Source organism: Rousettus aegyptiacus, unplaced genomic scaffold, assembly GCF_014176215.1.
Source record: "Rousettus aegyptiacus isolate mRouAeg1 unplaced genomic scaffold, mRouAeg1.p scaffold_m13_p_4, whole genome shotgun sequence".
In the NCBI taxonomy this organism is placed as follows: Eukaryota; Metazoa; Chordata; class Mammalia; order Chiroptera; family Pteropodidae; genus Rousettus; species Rousettus aegyptiacus.
In genome coordinates, this window is record NW_023416307.1 from 69548603 (window position 1) to 69567104 (window position 18502).

General features: G+C 36.8%; 1 protein-coding gene across 1 annotated transcript in view; it reads left to right on the forward strand.

Annotated features, from left to right (window-relative positions):
- Positions 1 to 18502, forward strand: part of IMPG2 (interphotoreceptor matrix proteoglycan 2) — an 82413-nt gene that overhangs the window by 53732 nt on the left and 10179 nt on the right. The window contains exons 11-17 of the mRNA XM_036218996.1: positions 250 to 335; positions 7739 to 8042; positions 9030 to 10321; positions 10960 to 11179; positions 14790 to 15000; positions 16378 to 16566; positions 17955 to 18153. Of these exons, the coding sequence (XP_036074889.1) occupies positions 250 to 335; positions 7739 to 8042; positions 9030 to 10321; positions 10960 to 11179; positions 14790 to 15000; positions 16378 to 16566; positions 17955 to 18153 (2501 nt within the window). The remainder of the gene's footprint in view (positions 1 to 249; positions 336 to 7738; positions 8043 to 9029; positions 10322 to 10959; positions 11180 to 14789; positions 15001 to 16377; positions 16567 to 17954; positions 18154 to 18502) is intronic.

An 18502-nucleotide genomic window follows, 5' to 3' on the forward strand; every position in this document is an offset into this window, starting at 1 on the left:
ATATAGGAGTGCCCTACATATAATAATGGGAATAATATTTTATGTTGGAGTCTTAGAATTCAGACAGATTGTGCTAATATAAGTAAAATATCTGAATAAAGTAGCAAGCATTTTCTAAGCAAGTCTCCCCCATCCGTCCTGCTCAAAGCTAAACTATAAAAAGGAAGAAATTGGTTTCTAGTTGTCTCTGAACCTCAAGTACAATAATGTCTCAATTAAAAATGTTCTTTAATATTGTTATTTCTTCAGTGAGAGGAGTTTTACTACCCCAAACTGAAGACCTGGTTTGGAACACCCAAAGTTCAAGTCTTCAGACAACCTCATCATCTATTCTGGTAAGTATATTTCTGTGTTTTATGCTAGACTAGGCCCTCAAGCTTTACTTTTCATACCCTTACCTGCTTACTTTGGCATCACAAATTTCTTGAGCTGTTCCTGCTTCAAATATTCTCTTACATCATCCCTGGAACATTATTCATAGTTGTCAGCTCATGAGTACCAAGTATTGGGCTAGAAAGTTAAGCCTTCTGCAGTGGTTAAATGAAATCCACATATTTGGCATTGCTAGACTTCACACGGTAGAAAACTTATTTATGGTTCATACTTGTTTGGCGATAATTTAGGTGTAAGTGCCCACTGAGTTGTTCTCTAAACGTTACACAGAAATAGTTTCCATAGGCAAGGCTATAAATCGATGTACATAGATATAGAGTGTAGATTTTTGCTCCAAGGATTGTACTGAAGGAAATGTTTGGACTCCGAAGCATATAGAACAGTGCGTGTATGGAAAGGAGAGGAGGGAGAGTAAAAATAGTTGACAAATGACAGAGACTCTAAATCAGGTCTCCTTTCGACCTGGGCTGAAAACATTCTCATTTGTACAGAAACAGTGTGGAATGTACTTTTATTTTTGTTCTTACTACTCAAGTTCCCTGGCTACTTCTCTACTCCCTCCAAACCTCTCCATGCCACTTTACCCATAGGGAAGCATTCAGAAAAAAAGAAAGTGGCTTCCTTAAATGAAGAAAACAACAATACAACTACAACCACAACCTGACTAGACACTCACCTGTCTACAATAAGCATAGGATCATTTATTATCACATATGGCAGGGTAGGGCGGGGGGAGGAGGACTCTCTTCTATATTTCCCTTCTGCTCTCTTTGACTTTTATTTCTGTCTCATATAACAGAAATAAATTAATGATAATTCATTTGAAATACTTGTTTCTTGGCTTTAACACAGCAATGAAAATTTAGAAAACATAATCGAAATTCACTTAACCATTAATATAAGCAGCCGTTTCTTCTACTCAGTTATAGAGCAACTCTTTTTACTGAGTTCCATATTGACGAAAAAAGGTTAGCAGGGGATTGACATCAGAGATTACATTAATTTGATGTTTATTTATTCATTTACTTGTTCATTCATTCAAATATATTTATTTTGTGCTTTTCATGCCAAGTTTTTGGGAAAATAAGGTGAATAAGGTGTGGCCTTGCCTACAAGAAGTTTCCAGTCTGGTAGCGGTAGACAGACTTCTACACAAATAAGATGATGCTACCACAGAAGTCCATCCAGGGCACAGTGGCGGGGAGTTGGTGATTCATTGTGAACAGGACACCACTAGTCTCTTTTGCTAATCGCATTCAACTCAGAGCTTCTCTACACACAGAATATCTGTGGTGATAATTTAGATATTATAAAGACAGGAATTTCTATATAAGCCAGCTGTTGCAAACCAGAGACCAGCTGCTGGCTGGATCCAGTTATGGATCCTTAATACACTTATATATTGTGCTTTGGGGTCAAGTTAAAAAAAATGCACAAATATTTAAAAATTAGGAAAATTTTGCAACTTTTTTTGAAAACCTGAAAGATCTAGTATCTTTAAGTTCCTGTTCCCTTGTTTCAGAAGGTAGCTGGAGCTTGGCTGAAAGTGACTGCCCCTTCGGGCGAGCACTGACTAACTGGGTTCATTTGTTCATTTATATTACTTGTTCTGTGGTTCCATTTGCATTTATGCCAACCCCTTAGTGTTTTTGAATAGTGATAACTGTAGGGCATTAACTAACAATTTGTAGAGACAATAAAATGTTAATGGATGATAATTAAGACATGAAAGAAAGAATGATTAATTAGAAGTGCATGGTTATTGTTTTCTTCTTTTTTCTTTTTGGCAAACAGTTCACAAGATTTTGTTCCTTAATAAAAGTGAGATTTCTTTAAACTTGATTTGATCGTTAGAAATTATTTTAGAGGTAGAAATGTTGGGATTTTGAATTTGATACCTTTTGGCATTCTGTCTTGGAAAATCACTTGTCGCAAAGTATGCTTTCTATAGCATAGCAGGCTTTTCAACTGGCATTAGCAGAAATGAAACTGGCCAATATAATATTAAACGTGTTAATATACTACATTGAACTAAAAGAAGAATTCATCAGTTGAATTTGTTACTATGGGACATTTATCCATATAAAAATAAATGAAGTGCTTTTTCTGGCATGTATGTGGTCACCTTTCAAAATGTTTGAGAAACTTCATTGCCATTGTTTAGGAGGTACTTATTTGGAATAGATGGCCTGCCTTCTCTGTTTAAAAAGTCAAGTGTCTACTTCCACATTTTATATTGCTTACTTGTGACTTGACTTTTATTAAAGATGTTAAGTATTACTTTTAATTTTTATGAAATGAAAAGGCATTTAGTTTATAGATGTATTGCTTGGGGATTTCTTTTTCATTGAGAATGAAGCTGCTTTCTTAATGTGTGTCAATCATAGGCACTGTCTGATAAAACTTGATTTCTTAATATGGGTTAAAGGGCTTAAGCCATTTAGGTTAGAATTTTGAAAAAGTGAAGATTTAGAATTTGTAAGGATGTAAAATACCTGACTCACCTGGAAGCACGAGTGGCTTTAACACTTCTCTAGAAGTGGTTTTAGATAATTAAGAGGGAAAAAGGTAAAATTGTCATCATCATAACTATTTTTTTTTTTGAGGAACAGAACTTGGTATTGAGCAAATGGCTGTCTTTTCTCTGAATGCATATATGGTTTTAGAATCTAGAAGGAGAAATGGGAAAGGAAGAAACTTTTCTTTCTGTGTGAATAATCTCCATTTTTAACATAGCAGACATTTAAGTATTAGAAAATGCCCCCTTCCCTTTGTATTCACCCGTGTCTTACAGATCTGTGCACATATGCCAATTTGAATGAGAATGGACTGCCAAATCTGTTAGCTCTAGTTTTTCCTCTGGGAATCCTTTTGTCATCTGGGTATATACACTTGTACATATATCTCTCAATGAATATAGTGGGCAAAGCACGAGGATCAAGAACTCTAGAAACTCAGATGCTAGTTCTGATTTCTTTTCTCTTTTCTGTGGCCAGGGACATTTCATTTCTATGAACTGCAGTTCCTTATCTTTAATAGGCAAGGTTGGTCTACATAATTCTTAAGAGTCTTTCTAGTTCTAAAATGAAATACTTCATGTTCATGCATATGCACATGCTCAGTCTCCTTTCCCACATAAGGTTTTTATAAATGTAAGGATGGCTTTATAAAGAACCTGAGCCTTTGGCAAGACAAAAGCTGGTATTTTTATTATTTTTTCTTCCATATTCTAGACTTCAATTTGTTGTCTTTTTATTTATCTGAAATTGAATTCTTATTCTCTCCACCTGGCCCATTCTCTCTCTTCTCCTTCAGCTTTATTGAAATATAATCAACACATAACATTGTATAAGTTTAAGGTGTACAATGTGATGATTTGATACACTTATCTATTGTGAAATGTTTACCACAGCAGTGTTAGTTAATACCTCTGTCATTTCACACAATTGTCATTTTTTTATGTGTGGTGAGAACACTCAAGATTTACTCTCTAGGCAACTTACAAGTATATAGCACAATATTGTTAACTGTACTCACCATGTTGTACATTAGATACTTAGAACTTACTCATCTTATAAATGCAAGTTTGTACCGTTGACCAGTTTGAGAGTTTGTTATCATGAAAGAATGTTGTATTTTGTCAAATGCTTTTTCTGCATATATTGAGATGACCATATGATATTTATCCTAATTCTATTAATATGATATATCACATTTATTTATTTCATTATAATATGTCATACATATAGTAAATATATTTTATTGTTTTGCATATATTGGCTTATAGTTTTCTTATAGTGTCTTTGTCTGGTTTTGGTATCAGGGTAATACTAGCCTTGTAAAATGAGTTTGGGAGCGTCCCCTCCTCTTCAGTTTTGGAGTGAGTTTAAGAAGGATTGGTATATCCCTCTCTAAATGTTTGGTAGAATTCACTGATAAAATTTCTGGTCCTGGGCTTTCCTTCATTGGGAGGTTTTTTATTATTGAGTCAATCTCCTTACTAGTAATTTGTCTGTTTAGATATTCTATTTCTTTATGATTCAGTTTTGGTAGGTTGTACATGTCTTGGAATTTATCTATTTCTTACGGGTTAACCAATTTGTTGGCATATGGTTGCACACAGTAATCTGTTATTTTCTTTTGTATTTTTGTGGTATCAGTAGTAATGTCTTCTTTTTCCTTTCTGATTTTGAGTCTTCTCTCTTTTTTTTGAGTCTAGTTAGTTTTTCCAATTTTGTTTATCTTTTTAAAAAACTAGCTCTTAGTATTATTGATATTTCCTATTGCTTTTCTACTCTGCTTGTTGATATTTTCTTCTTTCTGCTGATTTGGGGCTTTGTTCTTCTTTTTCTAGTTCCATAATGTGTAAAGTTAGTTATTTGAGATGTTCCTTTTTTCTTATTGTAGGTATTTATTGCTGTATATTCGCCTAGAACTGCTTTTGTTGCATCTTGTAAATTTCGATATGTTGTGTTTTCATTTTTGTTTGTTTCAAGACTTCCCCCTGCCCCCTTTTGGATTACTTTTTTGACCCATTGGTTGTTCAAGAGTGTGTTCTTTAATTTCCATATATTTGTGAATTTTCCTGTTTTTTTTTTCTTTTTTTTTATTTTTATACCATTGTGGTTGGAGAAGATACTTGGTATGATTTCAGTTTTCTTAAATTTTCTAAAACTTGTTTTATGACCTAATATATGCTCTGTTCTAGAGAATGTTCTATGTGTACTTAAGAAGAATGTATATTCTGGTACTATTGGGTGAAATGTTCTGTATATGTGTGTTAGGTTCATTTGGTTTAAAATATAGTTCAAGCCCCAAATTTCCTTATTGACTTTCTCTCTGGATGATCTATCCATTATTGAAAGTAAGTTGTGGAAGTCCCTAATATTCTTGTATTATTGTCTGTTTCTCCCTTCAGATCTGTTAGTATTTGCTTAATATATTTAAATGCTCCAATGTTGGGTGTATGTATGTATGTATATATGTATGATTGTTACATCCTCTTGATCAATTGACTCCTTTATCATTATATAATATACTCTTTGTCTCTTGTTAGAGCTTTTAAATTTAATTTTTTTTTGTCTGATGTAAGTATAGGTACCTCTGTTCTCTTTTGATGTGCACTTTTGTCGTGTACACCATCCCTCACTTTGAGCCTATGTGTGTCATTAAAGCTGAAGTAAATCTCTTGTATGCAGCATATCACTGAGTAAAAAAATCCATCCATACTCTTTGCTTTTTGATTAGAGAATTTAACCCATTTATATTTTGAGTAATATTAGTAAGTAAGGACTTACAAATGCCTTATTGTTTTCTGGCCAATTTTTTAAAATTAAAATTATTGGGGTAACATTGGTTAATAAAATCAAGTAGGTTTCATGTGTACAATTCAATAGCATATTGTATGTATATTGCATTGTGTGTTCACCACCCAAAGTTAAATTTCCTTCTGTCACCAAATATCTGACCCCCTTAATCCCTCTCTACCTTTCCTCTTCCCCCTTCTTACTGGTAACTACTAATCCACTGTATTTCATTTTCTATTATGGCTGTGTGATATTCCACTGTATGTATGCACCATATCTTCTTTATCTAGTCATCTATCAAAGGATACTTTGGTTGTTTCCATGTCTTGGCCACTGTGAACAGTGCTGCAGTGAATATAGGGTACATATATATTTATGGATAAATGTTTTCAAATTTTGGGGGTGGATACCCAGAAGAGGGATTGCTGGGTCATACGGTAATTCTATTCTTAATTTTTTGAGGAAAGTCCATGTTGTTTTTCATAGTGGCTGTACTAATTTATATTCCCACCAGCAGTGTATGAGGGTTCCTCTTTCCCCACAACCTCACCAACATTTGTTATTACTTGTCCTGTTGATTATAGCCATTCTAACAGGTGTGAGGTGGTATCTCATTGTAGTTTTGATTTGCATTTCCCTCATAGCTAGTGAAGGTGAGCATCTTTTCATTGGCTTTGGCCGTTTGTATGTCTTCTTGGGAGAAGTGTCTGTTCATGTATTCTACCCATTTTTTAATTGATTTGTTTTGTTGTTGTTGTTGAGTTATATGAGTTCTTTTCTTCTTAGTTTTCATGAGCTTTATTTTGTAGTTATTGCATCAATTCTAGTTTTCAGGTAGTTTTATACATGTAGAATATTTCTTAGAGGTTTCAATTGATGAAAAACATAGGAATTCAACAACTAAAGAGGTATTTTAGAGACCCAGGCTGTAACAGTATAACCAGAACATAATCAGGCTATATCCTCCGAGAGCTTTTAAAAGTATCAAGTCTAAGTTCCATCCTCAGACCAATTAGGTTAGAATCCCTGAGGTATAGAACCTAGGCATTGGTGTTTTAAAAAAAATTTGAGATCTTGCTCCCTTGCATATGTCATCAGTTTTGCTCAACTCTTATAAAAATTAAAAAAAATAAAAATAAAAGCTTCCGTGTGATTTTAATGTTATTTAGAATAGAGAATGATTGTGCTATTTTCCTTTTAAAGTTTTCACTCAGGAAATATTTTATGAATTCATTCTATACATATAGCACTGCTTGTGTTTAGTTATTCATAACTCAGCATAGATGGAAATATATAAACCCCCACCAAATGTTATGGCCATTTTACCTATTAGCATCATCACTAAACTTTTTTTACATGGACTAATCTTCATAATAGCATGTTCAAGGATTGTTTCTGTCTACTCTTTTATTCCTGAATCAAAATTTTAATATAAATATTGCATTAGTAAAAAGTCACTAGGAAGAGAATGTTGTATTTTGTACATGTGATACCATTTCACAGATGTTGGTATTTGTTTGAGTAACCTGACCACAATTCGATGTGGTGGTATTTCTTATCAAAACAAAAGACCTTAAAAATGCCTTTCAGAATGATGAATCAAATTGCTAATTGTTCATTTCAGATCTGGGCAATGTGCCGAGGTCTTTGACAACAACTTATAGATATTAGTAACCTCTGTGTTTTTAAAGTATGTAAGATAAAACAGAGAAAAAGGAATCATCTAAAGCTAGCGAAACAATATTTTTTTCCACAAATTTACTTTGTTTTAAATATGTTATCTTGTCTATCCTCACTTTCCACATGCGTTTCAAGAGGTACATGATTTTTCCCCAGATTTTGCATCTAGTAAGTTGTTTGAACTGGGATTTGATTACAGATCTGTTTGAATCTAGATCCTTTGGCCTCCCTACCCCCAATAGTACATTGCCGCCTTGTCCCTAGGAAATTTGTGAATTTAGATAGGTAGGTGGTATTTAAAATCATTTTTATGTGTTCCTTTTATCTCTGATATGATTTAGCCTTTTTTTCCCCCCCAGGATAATACCCTTCAAGCCGAATGGCCCTCAGCAGATGAATCCACCACCAGCAGTATTTCACCACTTGATTTCAGCTCGGGTCCTCCCTCAGCCACTGGCAGGGAACTCTGGTCAGAAAGCTCTTTGGGTGATTTAGTGTCTACACCCAAATTAGCCTTTCCCTCGAAGGTGGGCCTCAGTTCTTCCCCAGAGGCTTTAGAGGTTAGCAGCCTGACTCTTCATTCTGTCACCCCAGCAGTGCTTCAGACTGGCTTGCCTGTGGCTTCTGAGGAAAGGACTTCTGGATCTCACTTATTAGAAGATGGTAAGGAATTCTATTCATTTTTCATAGTTCTTTTCTTTATTGTATCAGATGAGGAGAGGAAGAGACTAGGGTTCATAGAAAAGCATGGTAACATCAGCAGGAGGAAATGTCTTCAGGAGGTTGTGTGAGAAAGGGAACAATCAGATTTAGTTGGTTGGAATGTAGAATCGAAATAGGTAAGTAGTAAGAAATGAACTTGGTGGGCTGGGCTGGGGATCAATTAATAGGTATTTTGAAAGTACTATTAAAAATATAATAATTAAATTACTATTAAAGAACCTACTTTACTTATGTGAATATTGGAGTGGTAAGAAAACATCAAAGAAGATTATTCCAGTAGGTTTCAATAGGATTAATTGTGGGACCAAGAGATTTTTAGCTTGCATTAGGCTTCAGAAGGGGACAACATAAACTAAGGCAGCTAAAGCAGAGATTAAGAAAGGAAAATCAAGTAGATGATTTAGATGTTGTAGAGGAAAGGAAAAATCAATGTGACCTAGACATGACATATACATGTGAAAAAGGAAATTGAACAAAGATATAAATAATGAGTCTAGGATTTTGAACATTAGGTAAACCTGAAGGATGAAAGACAATAAACATAACAAGGAAATAGAAATTCAAACAAAATTTCCTAGAGAATTTTCTTCCTAAATTTCCACTAGATTCAGTCTTTGTTATTAGTATGATTACCAGCAGTTCTTTATTTTTGTGGAGTAAAAAAATCAAGTGTTTGAAGATAAATTATTTCAATAGCCAATATCTTGTTATTCTTAGGGAAAGGGGGTATATTCATGAGTTATTGTACCATACCACAAAAACATAATCATATTGCCTTGTTTGCTGGATACAGCAAAGTAAAACCCAGCAGTTGTCTTTCTTAATCTGATGGGAAAAAAACAGGTAGCTGGTTTTAGTAAGAGGACTAAGAATATATTTTGGTAACTTCGTAGATTAATTAATAAAAAAAAAAAACTTTATTTTTAGGTTTAACCAAAGTCGAAGGGTCAGAAGATTTTCTTTCTATTGATCCATTGCCTTCAAGCCCACTCACTCTTCTTGTGCCAAAAGAAACAATACCATCCATGGAAGACTCTGGAGTGTCTCTGACATCCTCCCCATATCTGGTCTCCTCTGTCACATTAGATCTTCTTGCTAAAGAAGTAGCTACACCTTTTGGCTTAGACTCTTTGGCCTCCAAAGTTAAAGGCAAATTAGAAGTGAGCACTTTGATGCCAGACACATCTGTGGAAAAAGAGTTTATATTTGAGAGTGGCTTAGGTTCGGGGTCTGGGGAAAAGGTGAATCTGATTACTTGGCCATGGAGCGAGACTTTATTAGAGAAGAGCACTGAACCACCATCCAAGTCATGGCTTGAAGATGAGGATTCACTTTTGCCAAGTGAAGGTGTTGATGAGAAACTAGTTATAGATGACAAAATAGATTCCACAGACCCAAGTACTGAGCACTCAAAATATGGGCATTTTGATAGATCCACAAAGTCTTCAGAGGAAGAGCCTTTTGGCGGACTTACTGTGCCCATCTTTGCAGAAACCACAACTCAACCTGCATCTCTAATTCTTTCCAAGCATACATCAGAGGGACCTGACATTGATTATTACTCTGTTACCAAAGCATCTCTACTGACAGCTGTTGCAATCTCTGCTTCTATTGATAAACCAGATCAAGTAGAACCCTTTCTAAAGAAGGATATGGAACAAACTGCAGAGTCATCAGGTCATGAATGGTTTGATAGCAAGAGTTCAGTAGTGAAGCCAGATACGCAACCTTTGTGGACCATATTGCCAGAATCAGATGCAGTTTGGGCAAAAACTTCTTCCCTAGGGAAGGTGTCCAGAGACACATTGGCAAGTACACCAGAGAGTATTGACAAACTCTGGTTGAAAGCTTCCATGACACAGTCTACCAAATTGCCTCCAAAAACAAGCCCCACCCTGGTGGAGGATGAAGTAATTATGGGCGTTCAGGATATTTCATTAGAACTGGACCGGATAGGCACTGATTACTATCAGCCTGAGATAATCCCAGAGGAAAATGGCAAGGTTGGTAGTTATGTGGAAATGTCTACAAATCTTCACTCCACAGAGATGCCTATTGTGGCTCCGCCCACAAAAAGAGGTGACTCAAATCATACACAGACCACAGGAGCTTTGCTGGTTTTCTTCAGCCTCCGAGTGACAAACATGATATTTTCAGAAGATCTGTTTAATAAAAACTCATTGGAATATAAAGCCCTGGAGCAAAGATTCTTAGAATTGGTAAGCACAAGATGTGAAATGTGGGCATTAGTGGGTAATCACGTATGAACCACTCTTTTTCCCCCTCAACACATAAGATCTGAGCCAACGAAAGTGTGGTCTGCTGTGGTCACTCATTTTTTATCATCTATAAATAGTGTCATGGCCTAGGGTTGGTAGGAAAACAATAAGACAGGTGGATACGAGAAATAGAAAACAGAAATGTGGCATAGGGTGATACAACAACTTAGATCCTGAAGATTGTTTTTCATGAATTCTGGGACTGAAATAAGTTTAAGAATTTGTTTCCCCTCGCCACCCCCCCCCCCATTTTATTGTGAGACCAATGTTTCATGGGTACCTATGATGCATTTACTGTTGTGATCTTTCAGTGAAACAGAGAGAATGAATTCTCTGGTGTCTAAAACTGTCTGTGAGTTCCATGGAGTTTCTAAATATCACAATGAAAATCTCAAAAATCTCAAATTATTCACAATTTATACTTTTCTTGATGAACAGTTTAAATAATACAATTAGCATACAATTTGGAAAAGGGGGAGGGGTTCATCCTTGTTTATTTAAGTTGTTTTTTGGGAGGGTATGTGTTGAACGAAATACAAAACGTTGTCAATAAACTGACCACTTTTCGTATTTTGTAGCTGGTTCCCTATCTCCAGTCAAACCTCACAGGGTTCCAGAATTTAGAAATCCTGAACTTCAGAAATGGCAGTATTGTGGTGAACAGCAGAATGAAGTTCACCAAGTCTATCCCTCCTAATGTCAACAGTGCTGTGTACATGATTCTGGAAGACTTTTGCACCACTGCCTACCAAACCATGAACTTGGCTATTGATAAATACTCCCTGGATGTGGAATCAGGTAAAGATATTGATTACCATGGTGGAATCCAGTGAGTATTCTTATGTATTTTCTTCTACCCTGAGTCAAGGTGAATTCAGTATTTTAAGTAAAAGAGTATTATGTCAAGCAAAATTTCCACATCTTGATAATTAGTAAAATATCTCTTCCACAGACATTAATATCACTCTTCCCCCCCCCCCCCCCCCACAAAAGCGTTGTGCACATGCTTTTTTTACTTATTTACCTCCCATTCCTTTTCTGCCTACTCTATCCGGTTCTCTCTTTTAAATATCCTTTGGATCTCTTTGTTCTTGATACATCTCTACGTTGCCAAATCCAGTAGATTTGGACTCTTCTATATTATTTTGATAAGTTGTTTTATCCATTTCTATTATTGTAAGTTCAATGCAGATGTCAATAACTTTTCACATTTTTATATGCAAGTCAGACTTATCTTCTGAGCTCTAGAATCAATATCCAACTACATACTCGATAACCTCAACTTGGATGTACTCTCTATATATCAATACAACTAAGAGTGAGCTCTTGTTTTTCATATCTACCTGCCTTCCAGCTAAATCTTTTCCTCTCAGTTTCATCATCTTGCTAAATAGAAGCTGCGTTCACTCAGCTACTTAAGCCAAAAAGCTGGGAAGTCATTCTGATACCTCAGTTTCCATCACCCTCAACTTCAGTCACTTATCAAACATATCGATTTTGAATTCTAAATATATCTCAAATCTATACTTCTCTCTATCTCCAATGCCACTACTAGGCCAAACATTGTGAACTCTCATTTGGACCAGTTTCCCTACTACTTCTCATGTTCCCTTCTCCCATTCATTCTGCAGACAGCGGCCAGGGTGCTCCTTTTTAGACATCAATCATTATTTTACTTTCCTGCTCAAAATACCTCAGTGGTTGCCTGGTTCAATAGCTACAATGCCTGGTTCCTATCTTCTTCCCCATTATCATCCAATGAAACTGACTTCTTTGCTCACCAAGTCAAACTAGTTCATTATTAGTTCCTCAGATTGAAAGTGGTTTTCTTGCCTTATAGCCTTTATACATGCTGTCTCCTTTGCCTGAAACTCTTTCTCCTCTTGGCTGACTTCTACTCACCTTTTATGCCTCGGTTCAAATGTCTCTTACTCAAGACTGACTCATCCACAGTCTAGTTTGACTCTCCTGTTAGTTTTTCTTGTAATATTGTGTTCTTTTCCTGCTATAGAGTTTATAACTATTGTAATAATGCTAATTTATGCACATTGTTGCTTCACGACTATTTTCCCCAGTTGGGCTATCCACAAGGAATGAGGCTATATCTGTTTTATTAACCACAGCGCCTTGCATATAGAAGGAACTCAGAAATACTGTGAATGAATGAAATGAACCATTATTTTTATTCGAAAGACTAGGATTTAGAATATACTCTTGAATCCTCAGACTTTGTTCTTTTTTGACTTTCATATACCATGGGACAGTAGTTTTGAGTAGTAGAAAGGAGGAATATCTGGGTTTGTATTTCTCTAGTGCCTTTTACTCTCAAACTGGTTGGAAAGTCAGCCCTGTTCTTTAACTGAGAAAGAAGCAAACATTCTTTCCTTTGAAATCCTGTAGCACCAGTATTCATTAAAAATGAGGAAAATGATTTAGCTAAGTCCCCAATATCTAAATCTCTTGCCATTTGAGTTCTCTAAGACTGGTTGCACATTCTTTGTCATGTGGTGCAGTGGAAGAAGCAATTAATTGTAATTTGTAAGGCCTGATTTCTTGCCTCTGCTCTGCCATTTATCATTTTGTGTGACTCTGGGTGAGCTATTTTATCTGAGCCTTAGTCCATCATATATTAGATGAGAATAATGTTACTTGGCCTGTGTATCTCATGGGGCTATTCTAAGGAGTAAACAGTGACATATATAAAAGCATTTGACTAGCCATGCAAATGACTTATAAAACTTTTACAAAAGTCAATCCACTTATTTTTAAAAGAAAGTACAATAAATAAGTGCATTTACTTCAATTTTGTGTGTAACTCACACATCAGCTGCATGCCAAGTCATCTGGTTTCTTAGGGACACCTTTTTCTTTAATGTTCGAATGAACTGGCATTAGCCCATCCCCTGTGAGTGTAAAACCTGCATCCATGGCCCTTCCACCCCTAGTATCTCTAGGAATTAATGAGGAACCTAAATATCTCTTAATCACCTCCAGTTCTGAGTTCCTTCTGCTGAATTTCCAGTCTCACATTTGTCTTGACACTAATGGTCATTCTTTATGAAAACCCAGCACAGATCACAGTCCCATTTTTAACTTTCCCAAATTAGGTAGTCAATTCTATCAGATATTTGCTTATGATATGAGGATGATGAAGGAGGTTTTATCATAGTACAGCAGATGGCTTAAAATATTATTGTTAGGCATAAATATCTTAAAATTCTCCAGTCGCCTTTTCAAAGGCATTTCTTACAGGCCAACTTTTTGGACCAACCATGTTACTTCGGCCATTCAGGCTGTCTTTCCAGACCCTCTTCATATTTCCTTCACTGTCATTTTTCCGGACCCATCAATCTTTTTTTTTAGCCTGCCCCTGTAAAACCAGAATTCATTCTACAATTTAGGTCCCTGACTCCTATCCCAGCCTTAGCTCAAGGTCTACCTTTGCTTTTCATAAAGTCATTGAGGTACTCTTAAACAGAGGGCTATCTATTATGGGCATCCACCTTTAATCTGCACAAAGGACTGGAAAATGACTTTAAAGATACAGTCTTTTATTTACATGATTAAAATATTATTCTTGGTCTTTCTCCCTGGTCTGGAAGCAAAAGGGAGCAACATCTCTTTTCCCTTATAGATTCTATTTTACTTCCCACAGAAACTCACACACATAGAATAGTCACAATGTTTTTGAAATTTTTAAATAGAATTTTCCTACTACTCGTATATTTTTAGTTAAAGGCCTTCAGATTAAAATATTATTTTATCTCAATATTGGCTAGAGACAAGATTGACTTGTATCTTGCCTAATTTGTTTTCACTGAAACTCTTAAACTTCCATCAACAAAGGGAACCATGCAATATTGTCCTTATCACTCTTTATATATATACTTCTATTCCTCAGTGCTAGGCCGGGATTAGATTATTTTCTGATCACCAAGTTATGAAATGAATACTAGGATAAGGCTGTGAAGACTTAGGAAATACACAGTGGAATCCTGCTCTATAGTCCCCTTGTAGAAACTGCCCATCTGTCAGCACTTGTATATACTTTCCTTATTATATAAGCATCTTATCAGTGGCCTCCAGTATTTGGTTCTGAGAGCTCCTATAAAAAGGACCACAAACTGGGTGGCTTATAACAACAGAAATTGAATCTTTCATAGTTTTGAAGACTAGAACTCCAAAGTCAAGGTATTGGCAGGGCCATGTTTTCTCTGAAGACTCTAGGAAAGAATACTAGGATGAATAAAAAATTTTTTGTGGTATTGGTGGTGATGGTGTATTTTAATGATTCAGGAAAGGGGTCATCTCCTTTGGAGGGAGGAGCCTTAGTGGAGGAGCTTCATGTACCCCAATTTTTGTGTTTTGCCTTTCCTTGCATCATTCTCTGGTTTGTTTGATGTTTTAGGTGATCAAGCTAACCCTTGCAAGTTTCAGGCATGCAATGAATTTTCTGAGTGTCTGGTTAGTCCTTGGAGTGGAGAAGCAGAGTGCAGATGCCATCCTGGGTACCTGAGTGTGGAAGAACTGCCCTGTCAGAGTCTCTGTGACCTGCAGCCTGACTTCTGCTTGAATGATGGAAAGTGTGACATTATGCCTGGACAAGGGGCCATTTGTAGGTACGGTTGTAGTTGGGGATTTTGCATTCACAAGGTTGTAGATACTTCCTCTTAAGAAAAGGGGCCTACACCTGTGACTTCAGGATAATCACAATAATATTGATTATCAAAGTTATATCTAGGCATAGTGCCATCTAGTTCTGTTGTGAAGATTGAGTCAGTTAAAAGGCCTGAATTATACCACTTCAAATGATTAATTTTATTTTATGCTCTTAGGGAACTGTAAGGAAAACTTTGTTCAGTCTTCTACTGAGGATACTTGAAGTAGTTGGAGATCTCTGTGTTGTGGTTCTTAGTGGTGATGGTAAGGCAATTGGTGCTTAAATTAGGTTTAGGCATAAGATCAACACTTTATAATGTATCTGAAAGTGAAAACAAAGGAGTTTTATTCTCTTTGGATTATGTTTTTTTTCTGGCTTTGGGCTGCCTTTGGCCCTACTGAGTATTCAAAGATAAAGAAAAGCAAATATTTAAAGTCTTTGAAGATATGACATATATTTTATGTTATGTACCTGAGATCCATTTTTTTCAAGGTAGAACCAAAGAAAATGTAACTGATATGAGCAGATTCAGATATTCTGACCATCCTTCCTTGCCTACTCCCCTTAAACAAAGCAGAACAAATCAACCTCCCAACCCCACACGATCACAGTCACACGGGTGTAAAAGGAGAGAACGCCAAGAATAAGCAGGGGAGACATAAACAAGAGGATGATTTGTGAATGTGAGAAAGGTCAAATGCTGGCAGGTGCCCAAAACAGAAAAAATAGTTAGAAATAATCCAGACTCTCCTATGTGAAAAATGTAATGTTTAGCTAGGAAACTAAGGGGAAAAGTGGTCTCTTGATTTCCTGAGAAATTAATATTATTTTGGAAAGCAATGACTTCTTTGCTATTCTGGGAATTGAAGATATTTTTGCACACATTTGTGTCCTTGGGGTTTGAGGATCCCTGCAGTGTGGTGAAAGGACATGAGGAGTGTGGAGATGTGGGTTCTAGACCCAGCGCTGTTGCTGAGACCTTCCAGGCCTGTTTGTTGTTACCCATAACCAAGAAAGTTGAATTGCATTCTTCCTTTGTGTCTGGTCAACCTTTTACACCCTCATTTCCAAAGAGTTACGGAGGACCTACTGGGTCTGTGCCAGGCCTTATTAACGGTCAAATCATATGATCATTTAACCTCTTTACTGAAGCTTCATGTGGTTAGCATTTAGTTGTTATGAATATTTTATATAATATTATAGATTTTATATAAGATTATAAATATTATAAATATAGATGCGTATAAATTTATTATAACCCACCAAAGGTTCTGCTGTTAATTGTTACTTTAAGCAGAGTGGTTCCATTTTCGGACTCGGTCAATTCTTGTTACAGGTGCCGGGTGGGTGAGAACTGGTGGTACCGAGGGGAGCACTGCGAGGAGTTTGTGTCCGAGCCCTTGGTGATAGGCATCACCATCGCCTCTGTTGTTGGGCTTCTCTTTGTCTCTTCTGCTGTCATCTTCTTCCTCGTCAGGACTCTTCAAGCTCAGAATGTTAGGAGAGAAAGAGCGAGGCCCTTCAGGTAAATAAAGAAAATTGCTCTCTGATGGAATAAACGTTCCTTTTATTCATTCATTTAGTACTTACTATGCGCCAAATATTGGACAGGGATCTGGGTGGGAAGAAAGCTGTAAAGATGAATGAAAATACGTCCCTGTCCTCCATGGGTGTCAAAGTGTAAAGAAAACATAAGCTGCATATGAATAAGATGCGAAGGGACCTAACTGAGGGATGAATTTGTTTTGCTTGGGGGAGAGAGTCTTAGAAGTTTTAGTGGTGGTTATGACATTTAGCTGGACAGAGGAGATGTTCGCTGTGGCTGGGGTGGGTCACTCTCCAGCTAGTTGAATGAGCATGAGCAAAGTCAGGGAGGCATGTATGAATCTCAAGGGACACTGAAGGAAAGGCATCATTGAGTGTGGCCAGATTCCTGTTTCATGGTGGGGGAGGGATTGAAAAGGTAGGCCCTGTGTGAGGACCAGATCTGTAAGTTTGTTTCCCTTTGACTCATTCCTCTGATAATTAGCCAGATTTTAAATCTAGGTAAGAATTTGACAAGAAATGAAATCCAATTTCTTTCAGTTAAGCATGGCTTCATTAGTAGAGGAAATAAAACCTGTTCTATTTGCTAAACTAGCAATCTGAGGACCTTTTGAGTTGCTATGTGATCACAGTCCCTGGTTGTAGCTGGTGTCTGTGTTTCTGGAGTCTATAAGTGCTGCTGCTTCAGGCCTAGGTTAGCTTTTCTCACCCTCTGGCTTGCCAAGGAGGCATCTCTCCTAAGTTCCTCGAGCATACCCAGGGTATACTTCTATCATTGTTCTTATGCTTTTTATTGAGTCTGACTTTACATTACTAGGCTGTAAACTATTTCTGGTGAGGGATTTCAACAAATTCTTTGTTTCATTGGCAACTGTAATAGTCCTAGGCACATAATCAGTGCTCAGCAAATGTTTGTAGACCTGAATTGAATTGAAGCCCAGTTCCCCATGTTTATATTTCTGTCAGATTCTCTGTGTGGTCATACACTGATATTTGATTTGATTATTCTGGAAATGATGGAGCCATTTGCATTTAGTGAAATACTATTTATTGGCAGGCATATTTCCCCATTGACATTTATTGAGTTCCAGGCACTGGGGTTAGGGGCAAATTAAGATGAATGAGACATGGAACAATTCCATAGGGCACTTGCCATGTAAATGAGGTGATAATAATGATAACACCTGATAAATCATTTTTGAGATTGATCTGGATATTTTTCACGGTCATCTTCCCCAGTTTATATCTCGTTTAACATCTTTTTCTTTCCCCAAAGAAATATTGCTCCAGGCAAATAGTCTTCCGAGTATTTGAGCATCTGAAAAAGAACCTGAATCAACCATACTTTTCTTTTTGTGGCTTCACCAGGCAGTCTGATAGCCTCCCATCCATTGAAGATGCTGTGAAGTACAACCCCGTGGGCGAAAGCCGCATGGCCGGACTTGAGCAGTATGAGGGGCCATATCCTCAGCATCCCTTCTATGGCTCTGCAGGAGGAGGGGTGATTGGTGGTCTGAGCAGGGAAGAAATCAGACAAATGTATGAGAACAATGGGCTTTCTCGAGAGGTAGGAAACTTTGCCTTTCTGTTGTCACTCTGCCGTTGCTGCTGTTGCTGGGGTGTGTGTGTGTGTGTGTGTGTGTGTGAGAGAGAATACATGTGTGCGTATGTGTGTACATGGGCTTCAAGAAAAGATGAGGATTCCATGATTAGCTTTTACCTCATCATGTCTCCCAGTTGATGTGGTGTGCAGAGGTTATACAAATCTGAGCTGTACCTGAATCCTCACCCTGTGGCTTTTTTTCCATTATTAGCTGATGCTCTTTCCCTCCTCCCTCCCTTCCTTAGAAATAAATGTCTGAGGACAGTTCATTTTGTATCCAAACCTTCCATTTCTCTGAAAAGGCTATTCTTTC